General features: G+C 36.0%; 1 protein-coding gene across 1 annotated transcript in view; it reads right to left on the bottom strand.

Moving 5' to 3' along the window:
• Pkhd1l1 (PKHD1 like 1) overlaps nt 1-23,819 on the bottom strand; it is a 156,537-nt gene that overhangs the window by 107,706 nt on the left and 25,012 nt on the right. The window contains exons 10-23 of the mRNA XM_052747754.1: nt 22,860-22,930; nt 21,190-21,300; nt 19,447-19,536; nt 16,657-16,925; nt 15,232-15,323; nt 12,869-13,028; nt 12,346-12,481; nt 11,586-11,729; nt 10,849-11,006; nt 9,471-9,584; nt 7,615-7,764; nt 6,896-7,020; nt 6,448-6,611; nt 5,712-5,884 (exon numbers count right to left, since the gene is read on the bottom strand). Of these exons, the coding sequence (XP_052603714.1) occupies nt 5,712-5,884; nt 6,448-6,611; nt 6,896-7,020; nt 7,615-7,764; nt 9,471-9,584; nt 10,849-11,006; nt 11,586-11,729; nt 12,346-12,481; nt 12,869-13,028; nt 15,232-15,323; nt 16,657-16,925; nt 19,447-19,536; nt 21,190-21,300; nt 22,860-22,930 (1,957 nt within the window). The remainder of the gene's footprint in view (nt 1-5,711; nt 5,885-6,447; nt 6,612-6,895; nt 7,021-7,614; nt 7,765-9,470; nt 9,585-10,848; nt 11,007-11,585; nt 11,730-12,345; nt 12,482-12,868; nt 13,029-15,231; nt 15,324-16,656; nt 16,926-19,446; nt 19,537-21,189; nt 21,301-22,859; nt 22,931-23,819) is intronic.

Genomic DNA, 23,819 nt, shown 5'->3' with positions numbered 1-23,819 from the left:
ATGACCAAAACACTTTTTGGAGAAATAACTGTAGATACATAACCAACAATATATTAGAGTGACTGTTACAGCCTCACTAAATAATTTTAAAGTATTGAACACCAATCAACTGACAGAAGCAATATGTGTAATCCATATCATAGGTTGTAAGTGTAATAAGGAATATTATAGTCTCCAATTTCTGGCCTTTTGAAGTTTTCTGTCCTTCTTGTAGAACTGAAATCCATACAGAAATAAGTAACATAAGTGATAGAAAAAAATATGTGTGTGTGTACACGCCAACTTTATCTGTGCTAAAGATAGGAAATAATGCAAACCTCCATCAATAGAAAGGACAAACTGTACTCTATTTGTACTGTAGTATATAGCAACTCCAAAAAACTATCACAAAAAATAACGAAGTGAATCTTGCAATATTGATAGAGAAAATTTGTTTTAAATCATGTAAACATTTATGATTCTATTTGGATAAAGTTTAAAAATAGGAAAAGTGAATTATTGATAATAGAAGGCAAAATAACAGTCGTGGGGAAAGCTCCCGTGGATTAATGATTTTCTTTTCCTTGATCTAAGGTGATCTCAATAATCAAAGTTAACTTTTTAAAACTCACTGAGTTCATCAAGGCTCAAGGGATACACTACGAATAGCAACAGCAAAAACTCAACCATATTTCTAAGTACAAATAACGAACACCTGGAAACCATAATTTAAAATAAAAGACCAGTTATGTATTCCTTGCAAGTGTATATTAGGTGTTAAGTAAATGATAATCAAGCTACAGTCCACAGACCCAGAGAGGTTAGGTAAAGAGGAGGCCTACTGGTGGGGTGCATCTCCCTAGGAAGGGGAAATCGAATAGATTTTTGCCGGTGGACTGGGGGCAGGTGGGAATAGAGGAGGGAGAGGCCCGGTGGTGGGGAGGGGTGGGGGGAGAGAGCACAGGGAGAGACACTACAATTGGGGGGACATTAGAAGGGAAACCTAGTGCAGTGGAAACGTCCTGGAATCTATGAGGGTGATCCTAGTGAGGGCTCCTAGTAATGGAGGATACAGAGTCTGAACTGGCCATCCTTTACAGCCAGGCAAGGCTCCCAGTTGTGGGACTGGGCTGCATTCAGTCGAGTTTTTGGCCGAGGTGTTCCCATGGAGATCCCTAAACAACCCAGACTAATGTTAGGACAAAGGGTCTCTCTCCAGAAACTGATAACGGAGTCCCATTGCTAAGGACAACACCTACACAGCTCTTCTATAGTCTCTTTGATGTGGGAAAGTCCTCTGAAGGCTTCTGAAAGAGAAACCTGGACACCAACCCAGTCACAAAACCATCCATCTACAGTCTTTCCTGACTACAGAATCTGCTAGGGCAATGCTAACACAGAACTTGTGGGAGTGGCCAACCAATGTTTGGTTTAACTAGAGGCCTGTGCCACCAGAGGGAGCCCATGCCCTGCACTGATTGGATGGCCAGGAACCAGAGACGGGATAGATAGCCCAGAGACCTAGGATAGAACCAAACACAACTGAGTGAAGCTGGGGGCACAGGGGATCAATGAAATGACTCCTAACGATATTTTGCTGTACTCATAGATCAGTCACTTGTCCAGTCATCATCAGAAACACTTCCTCTGGCAGCAGATGGGAGCAGACCCACAGCCAGACATTATGCAGAGAGAGTCTAGATTGGAGGTCTCCATTGTGTCCCTCCACTCAGATCTCAGGGAACCCTGCAGAAGAGGGGGAGGAAAGACTGTAGGAGCCAGAGAGGATGAAGGATACCAGGAGAACTTGGAAATCAACTAAGCAGGGCTCATATGGGCTCACAGGGTCTGCATGGATCTGTACCAGGTCCTCTACATACATGCTATGGCTGTTAGCTTGATGTTTTGGTGGGACTCCTCTAACAGTGGGAGCAGGTGTTTCTCTGACTCTTTTACCTGCTCTAGGGACTCTTTTCCTCCTACAGGGTTGCATTATCCAGCCTCGAGATGAGAGCTTTTGTCTTGTCTTATTGTATCTTGTTTTGTCATGTTTGGCTGTTGTCTCTTGGAGGCCTGCTCCTTTCTGAAGGGAAATGGAGGGGGAATGGATGTGGTGGAGATGGGAGGTGGGGGGATCTGGGAAAAGTGGAGGGAGGGAAAACTGTGGTCAAGATGTATTGTGTGAGAGAAGAATATATTTTTAATAAAAAATGCAAGACCATTTATAATTGAAATAATTGCATACAGATCAAGCAAAACATATTCTGAGTACTGGCGAGATGGTTGGTTCAGCTGGTGAAAGCACTTGTTATGCAAACATGGGGATTTGAGATTGGATCCCAACACCCACATAAAGAGATGGACATATCCATAAATGCCTGTGATCCCATAGCTACAGAAAAGAGACAGCAAGGTAAGTGCAGCTTGCTGACCACAAGCATGTCTAGGCTTCAAAGAGAGACCCTATATCAAGAATATAAGGTGAAGATTGATAGAGCATGGCAGCTTATACCTTCTTCTGGCCTCCACTTATGTGTATATGCACATAACACATGTGCATATAGCAAACTCTCTCTCTCTCTCTCTCTCTCTCTCTCTCTCTCTCTCTCTCACACACACACACACACACACACACACACACACACACAAAACCCATGTTCTGAATCTGACCTAAGAATTACAAAAGTCTAATAAGAAGTAATCAAAGAATATCTAAAATGCTAATTTTGTAAAAACATTAAAATAAATCAAGAGAGATAATTCATAGATTAGGGGATTCAACATAATAATGATGTTATTACTCCAAACAATCTATAGATTTAATGCAATTGCTATCAAAACATCAGCGAGACTTTCTGTAAACTAAAAAAAATTGTAATAGTATGTATATGAGGACAGAACCTAAAATAAAGTGCTTCAACATAAGAAGAACAAGGCAAAAGAACCCACTCCATTCAATATTCACGCTTACTGTGTAGCCATAGTAACTAAGAGAGTGTGATATTAGTGGAAGGAAACACATATAGAGAACGGAAGAGAACACATACCTATAAATATAACCACAAAATGTGTTTAAGTAACATTTCCCCAAGTGCATGGAAATCATCCATTAGAGGAATGACAGTATCTTCAATAACTGATGCCAGAGCAACTAGCCATGAGCAAATATGCACTACCCTAAGACCAAGTCTTATTAAAGCTCAACTCAGAGTGGGTTATAGCATAAGTATGAACTATAAAGTCTTTAGAGCTAAAATTAAGGTAATGTTCTCAGATTTAAAATCAGGAGAATCATTCATCAAAAGAAAAAAATTCATAAGTTTCAACCAACCACAATTAAACGCTCTCTGGGAGACTTTACAGTGCAGATGAAAAGGCGGGTTACCGTCTCAGAGAAAATGTTAGTTAACAAATGTATAAAGATGTTATAAAACTAAAAAAACGAGCAATCAGCAATCCAATTTAAAATATAGAGACAGGCACTCCACAGACAATACACCAGTGCTGAAGAAGCTCATAAAATTATGTTCAACATCGCTATCCATTAAAATGTAAATCAAATCCTAATGAGATTAGTATCATCTATCCTAACGGCTAAAATGAAAAGCAAAATGTGAAACCACAAAAATGTTGGAAAATTTGTTTGGTATCTGGATCATTCAGGTATTGTTGGAAAGAATGTATAGTAATGTGGCCATTTTGGAAAAGAGCATAAAGTGTCTTTTAGAATGGTAGATGTAATTACCAAATTATCCTATAATTGTAGCTTCTATGAACACAACACCCTAAAAGAGCACTAAATGTGAATGGATCTCATAGGAATTATGCTCAGTGAGAAAAAAGCAATCTTAGGAGGCTGTATATCATTTTGTTATTTAATGTCTTGATCCATTTATATCATAATGTTGAAATGGTAAAATTATGCAAATAGATCAATGTCTGTCAGATGGAAATGTGTGGCAGGAAGCTTGTAAGGAAAGTGGTTTTGGCTATAAAAGGATAACATGGTGGATATTTATAATAGCACAGTTCTGCTGATAGCTTGATGAACCTATAGAAATGTATAGAAACACACATACACTTGTACATGTAAAACTGACAAAATCTCACAAGATCACTTTGGTGGTTGTACCAACATCAATTTCCTCATTATCCTGTTATGTTGTTATGCTATTAGCAGAAGAAATTATTATTGAGGGAAAATGGCTGGGGGATATGAGATTATCTTTGTTATTTTTTTCTATTGGATATAATGTTGCAATTACCTCAAAGTTAAAATTTCTAAAGTAATGTGTGTTGTATCGTTTATCTTGCATGTGAATATGCTTTTAAAAACACAAAGCAAGTCCCATATTCTCCAATTTAACCTTGAATAAATAACTAAAATTGCATTACAATTAGCAATTACTGGTGCAAATGAGGAATCTTGGGAAATGAGACAGTGGTGCTTGTGTTGGAAGAACCCAAAGCCCCAACTCAGCACATTTTAGACTATGGTTAAGTAAAGCATTTACAGGAAATATGAGTATCTTGAAGGCAGCAAGACTAAACACTGATCCAGAATGAGGTAAAGACAATGTTTTGGAGAATAATTACAGTTCTTCATTATCTTCAATTACGAAGTTGGTGACACGGTGAGAGGTTTTCTGCAGGTCTCTAATTACAAGGGTCAATTAAACTTTAATTTTGAGCCTTCATATGTGCTTTTAATTTGTCGTGGAAATGAATCTAATAAATTATGTAATTTTATAGAAAATTAAGTTTTCAAATGTTCATTATATTTTTTAGCGCTGAATTCTGGTTCAATGTTTGAATTTTAGTAGTTTTGTTGCTCAGATTCCTTTAGATCCATAGAAAAACACAACCTCCCTCTTTGAACAGATTTTCATGCATGCAAGTGAAATGCTGCTGTTCATAACAGAAAAAAAATTAAAACATTGCAACATTCAACTTTTTCTTCAATGACTTATATTTAAGAGTCTCTTATGTGGGCTCCGAGGTGAAGAACACTGGCTGCCATTCAAAGGATGCAGGTTTAATCTTCAGCTCCCACATGGCAGCTCACAACCATCTGTAACTGCAGTTCCAGTGATCTGATGCCTTTTGTAGCCTCTATAAGCACTGCACACATGTGGTGACAGACATACATGAAGGCAATGCTCCCATACACATGAATAAAGTAAACTAAAATATTCTTTAAAAAATAATCTCTACTGGAAGAGCCCATGAATTTTTATATTTACAAGGAAAATTCTATTTAACTCTGTCATACTTTCTTTCTTCCTTTTTATTACATTTTAATTTCTCTCTCTCTCTCTCTCTCTCTCTCTCTCTCTCTCTCTCTCTCTCTCTCTCTCTCTCTCTGTGTGTGTGTGTGTGTGTGTGTGTGTGTGTGTGTGTGTGATATGTCATGATGTGCTATGGAGGTCATAGGATAACTTGTGGGACTTGGTTGTCTCTTTCTACCGTGTGGTTCCAGGAATTGAACTCAGGCCCTGTAAACAAGCAGCAGGCACCCTTACCCAAGTCACATCATAGGACTCCAGTCTTGACGTTTATGGGTATTTACCTGTGTTTTTTTCCATAAAGACACATTTTTTAAAGGAATTCTCAAAGCATTTTCATCTTCAGGGTCAATAAGTCTATATGCCATGATCACTGCTTGGCATAAGAGCTATTCAATTGTATACTAGCATTTTTTTATTTAAGAAAATGCACTACTCTAGGCTTACCTGCCCAAAGCTCACAGCCATCATGGGTATATTGTGACTGCAGTTATATGAAGTCATGGTAACAGAATACTGAATTGCTGTAGTTGATCCATTGAATTTGGTCTTATTCACTTGAAAATACTTTAGAAATATTCCTTTGTTTGCTAATGCTGGAAGTCTTCTCTTTGGCATTTCTGAAAAAGTAAGTGAAAGATAAGATTACAGTTTTTAGGTTTTGCTATGTTTTTGACAGAATTCATATATGTATAAATCTATGACCAGGACTTGGTAAATGATACTAAGATGTGTAAATAAAATTTTCACTTGTAGCATTATTATCACGTAAGTCTATGAAAACTTTCAGGTCAATCTTATTAGAAAGTTGTTACCGTCAAATAGCTAGCTGCATTTGAAGAACAGTGTTCTTTCTTAAAAATTGTTTTCTCAAAGATAAGCAAAGCAAAAAATGTTTGCCATTGTTTAGTTATTAACAAGCAAAGTCCAGAATCATAAAATTAATTATTGATATGATGGGAAGAAGTCACCATTAAGAATTCCTTCATTGTTAAAATAACCACACAGCCCTGTTCATTACAAATGAAGTGAAGTCATGATACTACTGAGGTAAAAGAGCAGATCATTAATATTTAAAGATAAGTATTTTGTCTCTACCACTGAATATAAGAATGATTTCCATGGTAATATTCTAAAATCTAGATTTAGAATGATGAACTATATATAAAATGAAAGAACATACCACCCAAGGCTGAGACTGTAGGTGTCTGTCCAATGTACACTGCATCCACATAGATGCACTGGAATTCTGATGATTTTTGTAAGCTAATCCTTTGTAGAGAAAAATTTGTCCCAGCATATTTGGTTTGCAAGAAATCTAGAAGATCTATGCAAGTGTAGATCCACCTGAAATATGTTGAATAATTTTGTGTTTAAATTAGTAATACATATGTATGTATGCATGTATATGTAATATAAATGGCATTACAATTTAAAGAACAACAGGCTAGAGAGATGGCTCCATTTGGAAAGTGCTGAGTTCAGCAAAGGACCTTAGTTCAGATCCCCACGTCTATGTAAAAGCCTGGTGCAATGAAACCAACTTGATCATGGAAAGAAAAAGAAGTGAGACTGTCTTTATAGTCTATATATTGTAGTATAATTTTTTTTGAACCTGTAATGTATCTTACTTATTTCCAGACGAAAAGTTATATTCAAATTGCATATCAGCACTTCTAACGATCTTGCCACTGTCTTGGTACTTGAACTTCAGACCAATGTAGTTGGCCAAGGATCCCTTGTATGCTAAACAAAACTACATGAAAAATACAGGAGGGGTTAATAGCAATATTTTACAATTATTTTGTATGATAAAAATTCAAATGACTACAATGCAAATCAATATATATTTACTGAACATTTTCATATAAAGTATATCAGAACATTAAAAAACAAACAAAAGCAGTAGATTTTTAACCTGTTAGCTGTGAGAGAATTGGGAGACTTCCCCTTACAGAAAACAAAACGTAATGATAATGTCTTTGTGTATTTGACTGTGATTTTCTTTTTAAAAAAATAGAAAATATTCCACCCTCTGTGAGTTATCTAAAAATTCCAATTAAACTTTATGCAAATAATTACTCCTGAAATTATAAGATAATGCATACAACATGACAACTTATTTCCTTCTTACTATTTATTGCTCTCTCCCTCCCTGTCCCTCTTCCTTCTTTTTTCTTTTGAGACTCACCAGGAGAAAGATCACAGAAGCCAGAATGTGAATCATTATTCCTGTCCAACATGACATGATTCAAAATGGCAAGCACTTTTCCTAGTCTTAAAATTTCATGAAATTTTATTAGCAGGGTATTTCCCAGATTCAATTAGCGTATAGCTTTCACAAGCTCACCTGATTATAAGGAAATAATAAAATGTCTCCATATGGTAATTTGTTTGGCTTAACATCTGCTGAGTCAAAAAGAACAGCTGGGTTTTTCAGGGAGTAACGGCCACAGTAAGCATCCGTCTCAGTTGTCTTCTGCCCTCTATTAATAGGTTCCTACAGAAACAACAATATTTCAAAGGAAAATATGATTTATTATCTTGCTTTTCTTTCAACATGTCCAACTATGTTATTCAAGATCCTACTCTCATCCCATTGTTTCTTTGGTATTTAATTTGAAATAATCTCTTCTATCTATGAAATTCTTCATACATTCATTCTGCTCCTTAATCATGCAATCTGTTGTGTGACTGCTTCCAAAGTCCTATAATCTTTTTTTTAAACTACAATCTCATTAAAGATGCCTATTCATTTTCCATGAATATTTGTTTAGTACCAGGTACCAGGTTTTTGTTTATATTTATTTTATTTCTCATAATTCAACTGATGAAGAACACTATCCTTATATGAAGGGGTAACACTCTGGGACAAAAGAGCTAAGGATTATGTTAGTCTTGATGAGAGGTGTCTAACTCATGTAAAAGCAACCTCACTGAAAGTGACAAATGAGTTGCCTTTAAATAAATGGGAATTGTTCAAATCAGAGAAATAATCAATGGACTCCAGAGGGTAAAAATCTGTACAAAACATCAAAGAAAGGAGGATCCTAGTGCTGCAAATATTGAAGCTAAGCAGAGCACAGAAACAAATTCTGAAATAGTGATGGGAGATGCAGTAATGAAGGAATGGAGTATAATCTCATCCTCATAGTCAGTAGAACTACATTCAGGTAACACATGCGCGTTAAGTTGAAAAGGCTGCCATTAAGCTGAAAACTTTCCATTTTATCTCTAACAAATCTGCTAGTGCAAAGTATCATGTAGTATTCATTTTAAAGAATCATAGTTATTTCTAGAGTATTCATCTAATTTAAATATCTAGACCCTATATTTTATCTTTGGATATGTGTGTGTGGATGATATCTGTACATGCATGTTTACGTGTGAGGTGTACATGTGCCATGGCACACATTTAGTGATCAGTCCACACCTTCCACCTCATTTGGGTCTCTTGCTTGCTGTTGCATATACTGGCTAGCTGGCTGTGAGTTTCTGGGAATTCTCATGACCACCTGGAATCTCACTATATGAGTACTGGAATTACAGAAACTTGCCACTATGCCTGGCTTTACTTGTATTCTGGACATAAGAACTCAGGTCCTCACATTTGTACGAGTGTTTGTTCACTGATCCCTCTCCCCATGCGTATGTCATTCTCTTGGAGTGTCACTTGAAAAGAGTGCACATCTAGCATTCTCAAGTATTCAGAAGTAAAAATTAGAATATATATTTTTATTTTCCTCTATATACTAAACAAATTTATATATCTCATAAAGAAAGAAATAAGAATTGTAATAATTGACTAAGTGATTTCAAAAAGCAAGAAAGGGAATTAACTGCATAATTTATTCCTTCCCACACAAATTATATGCTCTGAAGCTGGTAAGGAAGAGAACATATTCTTCACTCATGTGAAGAAAACACATAAACAAAATCTTGAAGTTCTTACCTTTACCCATTTTGTTCACTGTCTACTTACCAAGTAAATTCATGCATGATGGAAGTACTGTTTTCACAAATGACTCATCTTAGAGTTAAGAAGATGCTAGACTGAGCCTTGCCAGCAAATCTGTACAAAATTATCTTTGCAGTTTGACTTAGAACTAACAACTAGTGTTAGCTCAAGAAGAGAAATCACAAAATCTCAAACACTTATGGGAAGTTTGGTTGAGTCCCTCTCAAGGGTCATTAAACACTACATACCAGTTCAAAATCAGTTTCGTAGTCTCTGAAGTATTTTACGAGAAATCCTTCTTCCAGATGTGAGATTTCTGGTGGACACTTGGCACTCACCATCTCTTCCACAGCTACCTGAAACTAAAGGAACAGTGTGGGCTTTAGTAACTTCTTTCTAATCAACTTAGAATATAGTAACTCCTCTATTAATTTGACTAATTAGCTCTCTATTGGAATATTTTCATGAGATAATTCCCATGTTAGCCATAATTAGGATACTTTCATCTATAATTTCCTAAGAATTTTCAAGTTAATATGTGATTGTTTTAGTGTCCATTGGTCTTATTAAGAAGTTTTTAATGATAATTATGTCCAATTGGCTATTACTATTATCTTAGTTTTTATATAATGCAGGCATTTTATTAAGTAGTGTTTTAAGGACAGCAATAAAAATTGAAATAAATAATTACTTAATTAAGCATATTCCAAAAAAATTATTTCCCCAATACATCCAAATCAACTAGGAAAAATATGCTGAAATATATTCTATTTTCAAAAGAACAGATCAAACACTGACTATAACCCTAAATTTCTAATTATCTAAAATACTAAATATTTTGGATTAAATAGGAATTTTTATACACTCATGAGTCTTATAACTTTTATTTCTATTTGTCTAGCAAAGCATAGAAAATGATTGTTGCTTGGAATTGTTGGCTTAAGGCAAAGCATAATATTTAATCCCCAAGCAAATACTGATTGAAACTCACTGTATACGTTCCAAGACTAGGTAACCCACAAGCATGCTACCTTTAAAAACAGCTCCCACTCCTCCCCTACCTAGCGTAATAGGTCATATTGACACAGGTCAAAGAATTCCTTTTTTCTTCTCTCAGTCTTTGTACTATTTCTTCCCTTCTCTCCTTACAATGAATTGGCCAAGACAGTAGCAGAAGTATTGCATCTCCTTGAAGTATTATTTACATCATAAGATTGATATTTAGATGGGTTTCTTTTTTATAAAATAAAGTATTTGAATTTTGTAATAAAGTCTTTGCTGTATCCATCTTTAAAGATCTCTTTGACTTTCACATAATGAACATTTGGATTGGGGGAGAAAGACAATACTGGGATGGGTAAGGGGCATACATCTCCCACACAAACCCAGAGAATGGCTGTGATAGTTTTTAGATGTTTTCTTCAGAAAAAATGGGTGGTCACACTAGATTGGCTCTGTGCCCATTAGAGACAGAAGCATGATATACATTTCATTAAGTTAACCAAATGTTAAGTGATTTTCACTGATGCCATGAAGCAATGTCCTTTCTTATCTGCCTAAGAATGGACTATGTGAACTGTGAAAGGATGCAGAAGAAATACATGGTAGAATGTTCCTGGAGCATACTTCAGCTTCCGATGACTCTGGGGCAAGGGGCATAGAAGCAATGCCATCCCAGTTTAATGTGAACGTCTCCAAACTGGGTTTTCCTCTGGTTTGCTCTGTGATATCCAGCGTGATATTATTCCCTTCAAATACTTCATAACCAAGCAGATCAAAGTCTCCTGCATGTGGTACCAAATAGAATTTTAAAAAGATAATTAACATGACACCCATAAATCTAAAAGAGACATTCAACTGTAACCAAATTGATTATATTTGGAGTTCCATTAACGTGAAAGAAAGAGGAATGGGGAAGATGCAGAGAATTGTAATATAGTAGACTTATTCACAGCAGAAACAGTAACGTAACATTCGATCCATTTAAATTCTATCTATGGGTTAAGAGGAAACATACGAAAAGCAGATTACATTCAAATTGGGCAGTTAAGGGGAAGAGAGCAGCAGGGTATTCAAAACACTAATTTATTCTTTTTCAATGTAAGTATTTTGGTGCAAAAATCTGTTTAGCTTTGTTGACTGTCAATAGAGCATAAAGTCTATTTCCAATAACGGCTTACACTCAAGGCTTGTGCACAAGGTGCCTCTTTGCGACAAGTAAGGCCCTGAATTCCATTGCTTCTCTCTATTGGGTACAGTATTGTAATATACCCTGTTTTGATTTTGCCATGGATTTGTTAAGATCTCTGCTGAAGTTTCAATGTTTCTCTATGATCTGTAATACAAATGAAGCACAAGCTTACCTCTTGCTGATACAAAGGTTATTGTGTAGATATAGCTCTGGAGATCCCTCTTGCTGGTCACTTGAACTGAATCTGGTTTTATAGACCAAAGGTCATTTAAAGCTGATTGCAACATGAAGTCAGAAGCATCAGCAGGCAGCCAGACTTTGGACGAATTAAAAAAGGAAAACAGAAGTATTGAAATCTTTCTAGACTACTGTGGCCCAAACTGGTGTCTTGTACTTAAATTTATTCTTCATAACATTAAAGTCATCAAGCAGAAAACTGATCTGGGATAATAATGTCGGCTGTTTAATTTGTTAGTAATGTCTTTGATTGTAGGGAACCATATTATTTTAATATTCCATAATCATAAGTATTGCATGAATTAATTGATATTTTTTGCTTAGGACAACAAAAATTGTTTAGGATTATTAATTAAGATTTATTAATATAGAAATGTGTTATTAACTGATAAATTTGTATTTTGTAGGTGTATTACTAAGACAAATTATGGTAAATTCAATTCCTAGTTTCTGAACTTATACCTGTGAGTCATATGTATATAAATATGTATATGCTTATAGGTATAATGTATTAATATTTTTATAAATAAATATAATGATATATGTGAGAAAGTTGTTTTCTTTTTTCTTTGGGTTTTCAAGACAGGGTTTCTCTGTGTAACAGATTCTTTCTAAGTTATCATTGTGCTGGAGTGAATACTTTATACCTAGGTGTATACAAAAAAGCAAATAATTCTCTTGTTAGTATAGCATACCCGTCTTTTCCATGTTGTAGATGAGTCTGTATTGGGAAAGTGAACATGAGTTAGTTCCCATACATGGGCTGGTTACTGCAACCTGCTGAACTTCATTAGTAGCATTAGTTGTCTCCCAGTTTTCCAATGTTATAATCTATTTTCCAAATAAAAAAAATTAATATATAGACATAAGTGAACTTTAAATAATTGTAATTTAGCCATTCCATGTCTCTCCACTATTCTGTTTTAATGTAAATAATATTTTAACAAGATGTTTAAATGAGTCTTATGAAATAAAAGCCTGATGGTTATAGTATAGATATATACAATATAGACAATGTCAAGACAAAACTCAACAACTACAAAATTACATTCTCCTAACATACAACCTAATAACTAAATGGAGTCTGTCATACATTTACTCTTTTAAGGGATAAAGAGTGAACCCAGGGCCTCACAGAAGTTGAACAGATATTCCAGTGACAATCCTCACTACTAGACACTGATTTTTCAGTAAAGTGGATCTGTCATCACTGCAAACCTGTACTTCCGGCATGACTGTTGACTGAGACTTGATGACTTGTTCTTCATCTACTGCATCTCCTGTCTGTTGTTCAGTGAAGACATTCTTATATTGGTACAGTCCAACATCAACAAATGCACTCAAGCTATACTCTTGCAGCAAGATTTCAATGTAATATCTGAGAAATAGAGTAAGGAAGATAAATACTTTCCCCAAAACATAGGTCATAAAATATTTTTTAAAAAATGAATAAAACTAGTAACACAAATAAAAGCTATTAAATTATACTAGTGTATAAATGTATAATTAATACAAGGTTTTATAGCAGTCTGTTAAACAAAATTGACTATGTAATATATAAAGATTACCATAAAGTAGTTCTATTCAGGCCAGCCAATAAATATTTACTGGAGAAGATAACAACCTCTAATCTTGAGGAGCTGGAACAAAATAATGGTGCAGACCATGGTAATACCTCTCTGGAACACAACACTGAGAACAGCAGGAAGTTAAATGAAGAAGCTTAGAGCTTCAAAGAAAACAGCAACTAGGTTTACATTTATCATAATTCTATAGCTCAGTGGATGTATGAGTTGAGGTTGAAAGTTCTTGATATGTTTTGGAACATGTGTTCTCCAAAAGGTCAAATGATAAGGGCTTGGTGGAGAGCTTATGGCACTATTAGGGTAATGAAACTTTTATCAAGTGGAGAGAAGTAGAAGGAAGTCTTTGAAGACATATCTATGAGAAAGATATAGAGTCTTTCTTTTTTTATCCCCATCTCTATCTCTCCTTCCCCCCATCCCCAGAAATACAATGAGGGGAATGGGCTTTGTCCACCCATTACACACTCCCTGCCATGATGGACTGGACCAGCAACAGGGCCTAGGGACCATGAACTATAACATCTGAAACCATGAAACAATATCAGTCTTTCTTCTGTCTAATTTGATTATCTCAGGTGTCTATCAGTGATAGAAAACTGACATGGATCTGTAATAATATGCCTTAAAGGCAGCTCTGTTTGTCATTTAGACTGACTGTGTTTCTCCAACAAGACTGGTGCAATATTTAGAACTATTGAATTTTTAAGAACACCTAACCTTCATCTAACTTTATATCTGGGCCAGAAGTTCTCAATCTATGGGTCTCAACTCCCTTGGGTGCCAAAGACCCTTTCACTAGGGTCATGCATCAGATATCCTGCATATTATATATTTACATTGCAATTCATAACTGCAGCAAAATTAGAGTTATGAAGTAGCAATGAAATAATTTCATAGTTGGAGGTCACCACAATATAAGGGACTGTATTAAAGTGTCACAGCATTAGGAAGGCTGAGAATCACTGGTCTTGACTAATGGTCACTGACCATCTCCTATATGTGAGTAAAATTCTATTCTTCATCAGAATCTCTGGGAATGTCACTATCATGTCCATCTTTGATGAGGCTACATATAAGCATTCCAAAAAATTATTTCATCTTACAGATGTAAGTTCATGGAAGACCCTGAAAGAAAGGCATTTATGATGGGTGAGATCATGGAATTTTAGGTAGTCTCCCTGTTAAACTGGTACTGGAGGATGACAAGAAGCTCTGAGGTGCCTTAAGGATTGGTCAAGACTGATTGAGGTTCATGACCCTGGAAGACACACTAAGTTCTGCATTCTTATTGGTGGCGTAAAAATATTAACTATGCATTAGAAACTCAAATTAAGCATTGTATTAACATTATTCCGTTCAACTCACAAATGCCCCATTAAAACAGGTATCGTTTTATTCTCTTCAAAGGAATGAAAAAGACCTAAAAACATTAAGGATTTAAAGATTTGTTTTTTAAAATGGGCAAACTTACCAGCATATAGAAGACATCAATGAATAACAAATATATATTACCAGTGGCACTTATAAAATTTATGTGGTTTTGTGGGGTTATTTTCTCTCTAACAATACTCAGACCCTCAGATATTGGATGAAACTAGTGAAGTGAAGTACCTGAAAAGCCGGCCCTAAAAAGTATTAAAATCAATGTTAAACTTCACAAAATTATAATTTCTGCAATAGGATTAATTTAAAATTTAAACTTACCTGTTTAGTGTCAGTATTCTTGAAAATATAGAATCAAATTTCCCCAAATTGTGGAAAATAAACAGTTATAAATACCTTGTGGTAAGGACACTGAGTCTAGGGCTTTGAGCACACTTAGCACGCTTGTTACAGTGAACAATGTCCTCAGCCTCTAATAGCGATTAACTCTCTAAATCAAGACAGCAGACCATTGTGTATACCAGTAAAAACAAATTAAAATGTTTTAAAATATAAAGTTACAATTTAAACACCACACAAGAACTAAAATACAAGATAAAAAAATGCCCTTACGCTTTTCCTTTCTGAAGATGCATCTCATCCGATCTCTGTGTTGAACTTGAAAAATAACTGTTGGCGTTGGCAGAGTGATATACAATCTTCACCTTTTCCCAGAAAGAGAGAAGAAAGAATTTAAAATAAAACTTCTCAACAGTTAATTTTCATTTATCACTACTTCAATTTTAGAAATTTTATCAATAGGAAAATGTGAAAATCCATTGTTTTCTTCTAAGTTCTGTTATTCATAGCAACATTAACTTTAAGAAAATCATCAAATCTTTATTTGTTCCATCCTTTCCTAATACCAATATCATTACCCAAGTCTACTGAATAGTTCTAGCCTTTCCAATAGTAGAATTGCAGCAGAAAATAGCAGCAATACAAACTAGGGATAGAGCTGTTATTATTATTAAACAAATGGGCTTTTGTTGTGGAAAAAAACTCTTAAAGAAATTATCTAAGTTACTTAGTTGTATGTACACTTGGAAGTTACCCAAGCTAGCTAAATGCATAAGAGGGTGAGAGGACTTTATGATTCTCATTAAGAATAACTATATCAAAAAAAAAAAAAAAAAAAAGAATAACTATATCACCCTTGAATAACTGTGTGAACAAGCTATGGAGCATTAGCGTTTATAAACTGCAAATGACAATCTAAGCCTACATAGCAGTACAAGAAAATATCGGGTCAAATAGATTGAGTATTAAAGTGTGATTTTTAAATTGATTTATTATTTTCACACTCTTAAAACTGTCTTGAGAGACTAGTCCACAATACTAAAACTTCAAATGAATAGTAGTACTCAATAGAGTATTTATTCATGGGTGTAGAAAATCCAAAGTTTAAAAGTCATTAGTTGTAAGATGTATAAGCTTAGTAAACCTGTGGAACAGCATAGCCAGTAATTTAAAATGACAACAAACAACAATTGTTTTTACCATATAATACTAAAACAAAATAAAAGATGACTATGAAATTGGATTTCTGATTCTACCTATGTAAAAACCCAAAAATATATTGTAGCATTAAGACAAACTTTCATCTCATAACTGAGAAAATGTAATAAGATTTTTAAATTATTTTAAATTTCTCTTTTTCTGGTTATAATTACATCATAATATAGAAAATTTCCTTTGTGTGTGTGTGTGTGTGTGTGTGTGTGTGTGTGTGTGTGTGTGTGTGTGTGTGATGTTTCCCTTGGCAAAGGATTTGATTAGGGAAATAATTTTCTTTCAGACTGTCAACTTTCTACTAGAAGTTTACAGTATTGGAGATAACATTTGTGTTAAAATAGCAGGGACCTAATCTCATGAAATCATTTCTCATAAGGTTGTTAATATATTCACTAATTTTGATTAAAATAAGCAAAACACATTAAAGAGATTATAATAGTGTCTTCATGCTGTCCAAAAGCATCTTGCAGGTTCCCTACCTACCTTGTCCTCTGGGTGTCCAGTCTGGCTGAAATAAATAGCATAGCGGTCATCACCTCTGATATAAAATCTATAAACATCAGAATCTGGAGGCACCAAAAATCCACTGAAGCGTGCAACAAATGTGTCTTGTTCCACGGGCCAAACATAGGAAGCAGAATCTATCCAACTGGCACCCAGGTACCCTGGGGTATGTTCATTGTATTCAAGTATCTCTTCTAGATGTACTGGCCGGCTGTTATTCCAAACCTCCATCTTTAGGCCTCTTCCACCTACATATAATTGCAATAAATGAAATTGTTCATCAGGATAACGGTGCCGTATCTCAATGGCCTATTTGGTGGTCGTTACTGAGGTCCTGTGTCAGTTTATGTTTTTAGAGCATATATGTAAGCAGTTACACACACCCTAGATGTGCCTGATCCTGGAGACAGTGTGCTTGCTATCAGAGCCATCCACTGTTCACTTATTATTAATTTCTCTGAGTTGATAGTTCTATCCATACTAAGCATAGAAACGATAGTGTGGATGATATGCATTTTAATCATTTTATACCTGGTTAATTCTTTAGGTAAGATGACAACATGTGGCTATACTATGCTGCTCAACTATATGACTTCACATAGCGAAATCCCAAAGCTTCAAAATTCAAACCATTTAATTATAAAAAAAAAAACAACAAAAACTTGGCTTGATAATTTTCTCTAACAAAAGTTATTCAATAACTGGCTTGCAAAGCGTGTAGTAAAAGTACAGATATTGGCATTTTAATATATCTCTCAGTATTTGCTTTCCTTTGTTGTTGCTTTTTAGAATGTTGATTCAGGGCTAAGGTGTCACCCACTTCTAGATTAGGTGTACCTATACTTGTAGGATAAACTCTAATATGTCATCTGCTTCTTGGATAGAACCAAAAAGGGAATATTCTCAATTAGGTGTAACTACATGTGTTAGATAAACTCTGAATTGTCACATTCTTTTTTCTTCTTTTTATGAAAAATGTAACACCATCAGGTCAACACCTTCCTTCAACAGTCTTCAGTTTGTTTGCATCTGTTAGCTAATGCTCTTCATCTGAATTTGCTGGGGAGAAACTTGAGCACATCAAAGTCAGCCTTTTATGGCATCAGTGGTCACTGATACACAACTTTCCCCCAAATCATCAGTCACTGATGTAAAAATTGTTTTGTAAATTGAGAATATTTTCCTTATATTCAAAGCAAAGAAGTCTAGGAGGGTTGCAAATGATAATTTGTTAATGTGGTGATATTTTAATTGTGCCTGAAATGTGATTTTATTTGTATTTTAATAAATAAAGTTTGCCTGAAGATCAGAGGTCGTGAGCCAGGAATAGAAGTCAGGTAGTGGTAGCCCACACCCTTAATCCAATCACATGGCAGGCAGAGTCTCTGTATGGTCAAGGACACAGCCAAGCGTGGTGACCCTTGAGTCTTTAATCCCAGTACCAACCATAGAGACCAGGAGGTCTGTATAGACAGGCAGTGATGAGGAAGTCATGTGGCTGGGCTTAGAGCCAATGAGAAGGCAGAACAAGAAAGCAATAAAACACAAGACACACAGGAAGAAGTTCTCTCTGGGGAAGTGATGGCAGCGAGGTGGTCAGATAAGGCAGTAGTGGCTCTTGCTCTGATCTCTTTGGCTTTAACTCTGTATTTGGCTCTGTGTTTCTTATTTAATAAGACCGTTTAAAATTTCGTCTACAATTGGCACCCAACGTGGCAAGAATTCATTAAAAAACTGTTGGTGGCCTCACCAATGGCATGATAAAGAATAGATTTCATTGTTTTCAAAAAAGTTGCTGCTCCACAGAGCCTTTCAAAGATGCAGTATGCAGAAACAGGATTGCCATACCTGGCAATCTCAAATGCAACAATGAGAAAGTCTACAAAAGAACTTAGAGTGTCATTTCTCCCATTTCTTTTACGCCCAGATCATTCTAGGACAGTAAGATTTAATCTCCTACATTTATACTTTAAGCACAAAAGGTTTTTTAATAATTTTGAAAAAAGCACTATTTTTGAGATTATAATTTACTTACATTTATCTCTTCTTCCTCAGAACCCTCCTATACACTCCTTCTAACTCTCCTCCAAATTCATGGCCTCTGTTTTATTAATTGTTATTGTATGCAGATGCATACGTGTGTGTGTGTGTGTGTGTGTGTGTGTGTGTGTGTGTGTGTGTGTGTGTGTGTAGATGTATATTCCTAAATAGACCCTGCTAAGTCTTTATACAGTTACTTATATGTATGTTTTCAGGGATGACCATTTGGCATTGGATAATTGTTTGGTGTGTTCGTCCCTGGCAAAGACAATTTATCCCACCATCAGCATTCATTAGCTGCCTGTAGTTCTTTGTGTAGGGTTGAGGCCTCATAGGCTGTTAAAATTTCCACATTGACTGTGCCTATATTCAGTAACCACAATGGGATTTAAAGAAGCAAACCATTTCATTTTTTCTAATAAGGTCATGCTATATTACAAAAAGATGTTAGAATTTAGGGTCAGTTTTCTCCAAGGTATAGCTTTGATGCAGCTATTTTAATATAAACATGCCCTCGGGTTTATAAACATCGGGTTCAGATGTTGCTCAATTAACAGAGTGCCTGTTGTAAAAAATATCTATGGGCCTAGAAAATATAAACCAGAAGGCTTGTAGGAAATTTACTAAAATTCCTAAAAGTTCAATTAATATTTTTGTACTAAGAATATATCTCAATAATAATTTTTCCTGAAAATACAAAAATTGACATTCTCACTTACAATAACTTACCTGGATATATGGTTTTGAGGATCTTAGGCTTGAGAGGAGTCTTGCAGTATATACTATTTTCTGTGACATTCAAAATATCACAGGATTGACCTACAGTGAAGCAAAATATAAAGCTGTTGCAAACAATCTTTATATGTAAATCACACCAGCCAATCTTGAAAGGCTGTTAAAACCTTTTATTAGATTTATTAATTTTATTTTATGTTTGTTTTGCCTGAGTAGATGTTTGTCCGCCACATGCATGCTTGGTGCCTGGGAAGGTCAGACAAGAGCATCAGATTCCCTGGAACTGGAGTTATGAATGGTTGTGAACTACCATATAGATGCTGGAAATTGAACCCAAATCTACTGTGAGAGCATTAAGTGCTTTTAACCTCTGAACCACCTCTCTAGCCCTTGAAATTCTTTTTTAATTAAAAAAATATATATAACCAAATGACAAAGCTGGGACTCTTATGCCCTTCATATAGTCTTCAGTGGGCTCCTCATTCACTAGTTACACTTCCACAAACGAAAATTGCTTCCTGGGAATATATCACAAATCTGAGACAGAAAATTTCTTTATTTTTTTTTTTTTAAAAATATGGGGAAAAGCTCCTAAAACTACATGTAAGTATAACACGTGTCACTTCTGGGTCCAAAGGGAAGCCTTTAATTTTGCTTTTTACTGATAATTGAACATTCAAGAAGTTCAGATTGTATGAAGGTACAGGATCCCCAGCCCTCTTAGGTGGAAACTCAGTGCCTTTATTGTAGTTCTTCAGCAGTTTGTATACAGTATTTTTGTAGGTAGACTGAGAGCAAAACAGACAAGGGTCCCAAGAGGAGCATTAGCACTTCTATGTAAACACACTTGCACTTGGTAGAAGAGACTGGATTTTAGACCCCAACACAGGCTTCACATAAGGCCAGGGCAAGGTAAGTAATTTTTGAAATAGCCATCACACTCTATAAAAAGTGAGGATGAGGAGAATAGGAAGGTGTCTTTACCAAGTTTCATTTGGTGGCTTGGAATATTTAAACTGTGGATACACCATTTGAGCAGAGTCATAGACTGAGTCCTTAGAAGGTAGCAAAAACCTGGAAAAGAGGGCTATAGTAGGGAATTATGTGCCTAGTGCATGGGCAGGAATCTGTCCCCTGGCTATCAAGTGATGTGCTATCGTGACCCAGTTGGGGGAGCCCCACCATGGCATTGACCTAAGCCCCGTTAATAGCTGTGTAGTTCCTCCCAAGAGGGATCCCGAAAAGACAAATCACAGTGATGTGTCCGCAGAGAATGAAGTGCCATGGGACTTTATAAATAGGTAGGAAACTAATATAATGCTGTTTCCAAGGCCAATATCATCAGTAGTCACTGCTAATGCTTGAAGAGTACAAGAAAAAGTGTAAGAGTATCCCCCAATAACAACTAAAGTCCCCCCATTATTAGCAAACTCATTGAAAGGTAACTGCAGGTGAAGAAGGATGTTTAAGAAATATCCCAGAGGGTGTCCTCAGCTGCAGTGAGGAAGTGGACGGTGGCAGTCAGGATGCTCTCTGGTGCCACACTTGGAGTTCAAATTCCAGTGGCACAAGGTTTCAGGGAGTAGGAAGAATATTAACTAAGAATATTTAGTGTAAACATCCGGTACTAAATAGATGATAACAATGGTGAGAAGACAACTTTCCACACAAATTCCTAAAGAACAGGCAGGATTTGATCTTATAAAGTAGTACAATAAAAAAAGTATAAAAAACTACCTCCAACTAGAACTCTCGCTGGGAGATCCGTCTGATCAAAGAAGTGTCCGTGGACTGTCAGCGTGGTGCCCCCCGCAAGGCTGCCTTTTGAAGGGGAAATCATCGTGACCTCTGAGGAAGGAATGCACATTGTGTAAAATGTGGTAAAGGTCACACACAAATCCAATCTGCTATTTTTTACAAACATTTCCGTGTATCCCCGTCACCATCGCTCACTCAAGCAAGCTTGAGAGCATCTAAGGTAGACTGGCAAGGAATGAATTCAGGCTTCCCCTGGTGCAGTCCAGCAAAGAAGCTGACAACACAGCTTTCACAGAGTCTTCTAGCAGGGAATGGTATGAAAAAGACAGTGGCCCTCAGAAGGTTGCAGAAGTAGAGAAAACCTGAGCTGAGCACAACCAGCTCCCAAAGAAAACAGGAAGATTAAGGTCAAAGCACCTCTCTCTACAGGGTTTTGAAGAACACATAACATATTTATAGGGCAACCGTTGGTTTGGCAGGGTGTTATTAGACAGTCCTGGTGGGCTTGGTACTCAGTAGTAGCCAAGGCTGACCTTGAGCTCACTGCAAAGCTCCTGCCTCAGCCTCACAAGTGCCAGAAACATAGGCAGGAGCTATGTTTTGTTTTGGACTGACATCTGATATTTTCTCAAAGAAAAATGCATTTAACTATGGTTATATTTTTTTGTACAGAAAGGTTTAGCTTTATTATTAAAACAGCCCAGTCCAAGACATATGGTAAATCAGTGCTAATTGTTTTCATAAATATTTTTCTTCTTGTACTTACATATAATCTGTAACATTTAACATGATCAAATCAGAAGGTGGATATCTTATTTTCTAAAATAACCTCAATCTCAGGACAATTATTTTTATTATGATATCACAGTTCTATACAGTAAATAAATTTGAAGGATAAATCAAGATTTCCTACAGCCAGTTAATTTGAACACTCACACTATTCTCTCATCTTTAAAAATAATTTATTTACTGTTATTTTATACACGTTAGTGTTTTGCCTGCAACCATGTATGCCACAATCAGACCCCCTGGAACTAGACAGCTGTGAGCTGTCATGTGGGTGCTAGAAATTGAACTTGGGTCCTCTTGAAGAGCAGCCAGTGCTCTTAACCACTGAGCCATCTCTCCAGCTCCAGAATCCTTTATATTTTTAATGCCCTTGGAATTTCAGCCTGTCCTTGGGTCACTCCTGATCTGGGAAGAAGGACAGTTCTTCTAGCAGACTTTATACTTGCTTCTGATACTCTCCTGGGAGTAGTTTAACCTGAGGTTACCTCAAAATAATTAAATAAAATTAAAGTGTGCTAAGGGATTTTTGTGGACCGCACTGAGAGCACAAACCTGAGAATACTTGGCATGTGGTTGAAATTGAGAGACTATTATCCCTTAACTCAACAACTAAAGTTGATGAGGGCATGTTTCAGCACTCTCCCTGCTAGTGTGGAGAGTTTATTTTTCAACTTCACACTGAGAGTAGCTTTGAGGGGTTCCAGCTCCTTGTCACGCCTTCAGTGACATGCTTCATTGTGGGTATTTCTCATTTACTAACAGTACATAAAATAATACACACCTGATTGGCATTACTATATTTGGTTGGGTGAAGTATACAAACACCTCTCTCACACCAAAGTGGGGGAAATGTCACATACCTGCATATGTTTGAAACATTGAAATTTTATTGAGAGATGACACAAAATACGTCATTTTCTCTGGGAAACTCCTGTTGAAAAAAAAGCAAAAGTTCTTTGTTTTAAAAATCACCTTTACTAAAGGATTTTGTTACTCAATTTGGTTACTACAATGGTAAAAATTATGTCATAGTCTGCAAGGTAGCAAAGCGGAACCATTGAGGAAGACAATAGAATGTTCCACACACCCATTTGCTTGTTGGTTATGCTTGCACATAGATTTTGGAGAACTTACTAAACTGCACATTCCAGACATCTACTGTTTATTATATCCAAATATTTTTAAAATAAAGTTCACTTTAGGAAATTTTTTGCAAAAGGATTAAACCAGAACTCCGCAGGAAGACTCCGCTTTCTACAGGTGAGCTGTTCCGCTTGCCACCCACACCACCCTTCGCATAGCGTCTCCCCGGGATCCAAGAACACTGAGTTAAGAGTGTTCAGTGTATAGTATCATCAGATCTTCACATGTGAGGGAGATAAACGTCAAAGAATTAATTTAGTCAAGGATACAAAGCCAGTAAGAAAAAGTAGAACCAGAACCGCAGCCCAGGCCCCTTGTATCCAGAGCCCAGCTCCTAACTAGAGACTGCATAGTACTCCCAGCCAGCCACTCGCTTGTGTGATAGTAAAAACAGTGAGAGCAAGATTTTACTCACAAGGATTAAATCATCCTTCACAAACACAGAGCTCTAATAGATGTATATATTTTTGATAGACAGTCATAATTCCATAACTAGAAGGTTGAAAAGAATCCTGAAAATTAATACTGTTATGATAATTATTTCAATAAAGTCATGATTATAAAAGATTAAAAAATTCAAATAATAATTTAAGAGCCATACACAATGATCATAATCATAATACACTGAACTAGTCTCTAAGATATGCAAGTCTTTTGGCTGAGACCAAAGGTGAACT

The sequence above is a fragment of the Peromyscus californicus genome, unplaced genomic scaffold (assembly GCF_007827085.1).
Source record: "Peromyscus californicus insignis strain IS unplaced genomic scaffold, ASM782708v3 Scaffold_20__1_contigs__length_68692818, whole genome shotgun sequence".
NCBI lineage: Eukaryota > Metazoa > Chordata > Mammalia > Rodentia > Cricetidae > Peromyscus > Peromyscus californicus.
The sequence above is the reverse complement of the archived record's forward strand: the minus strand, read 5'-3'. Positions and strand labels throughout refer to the sequence as shown.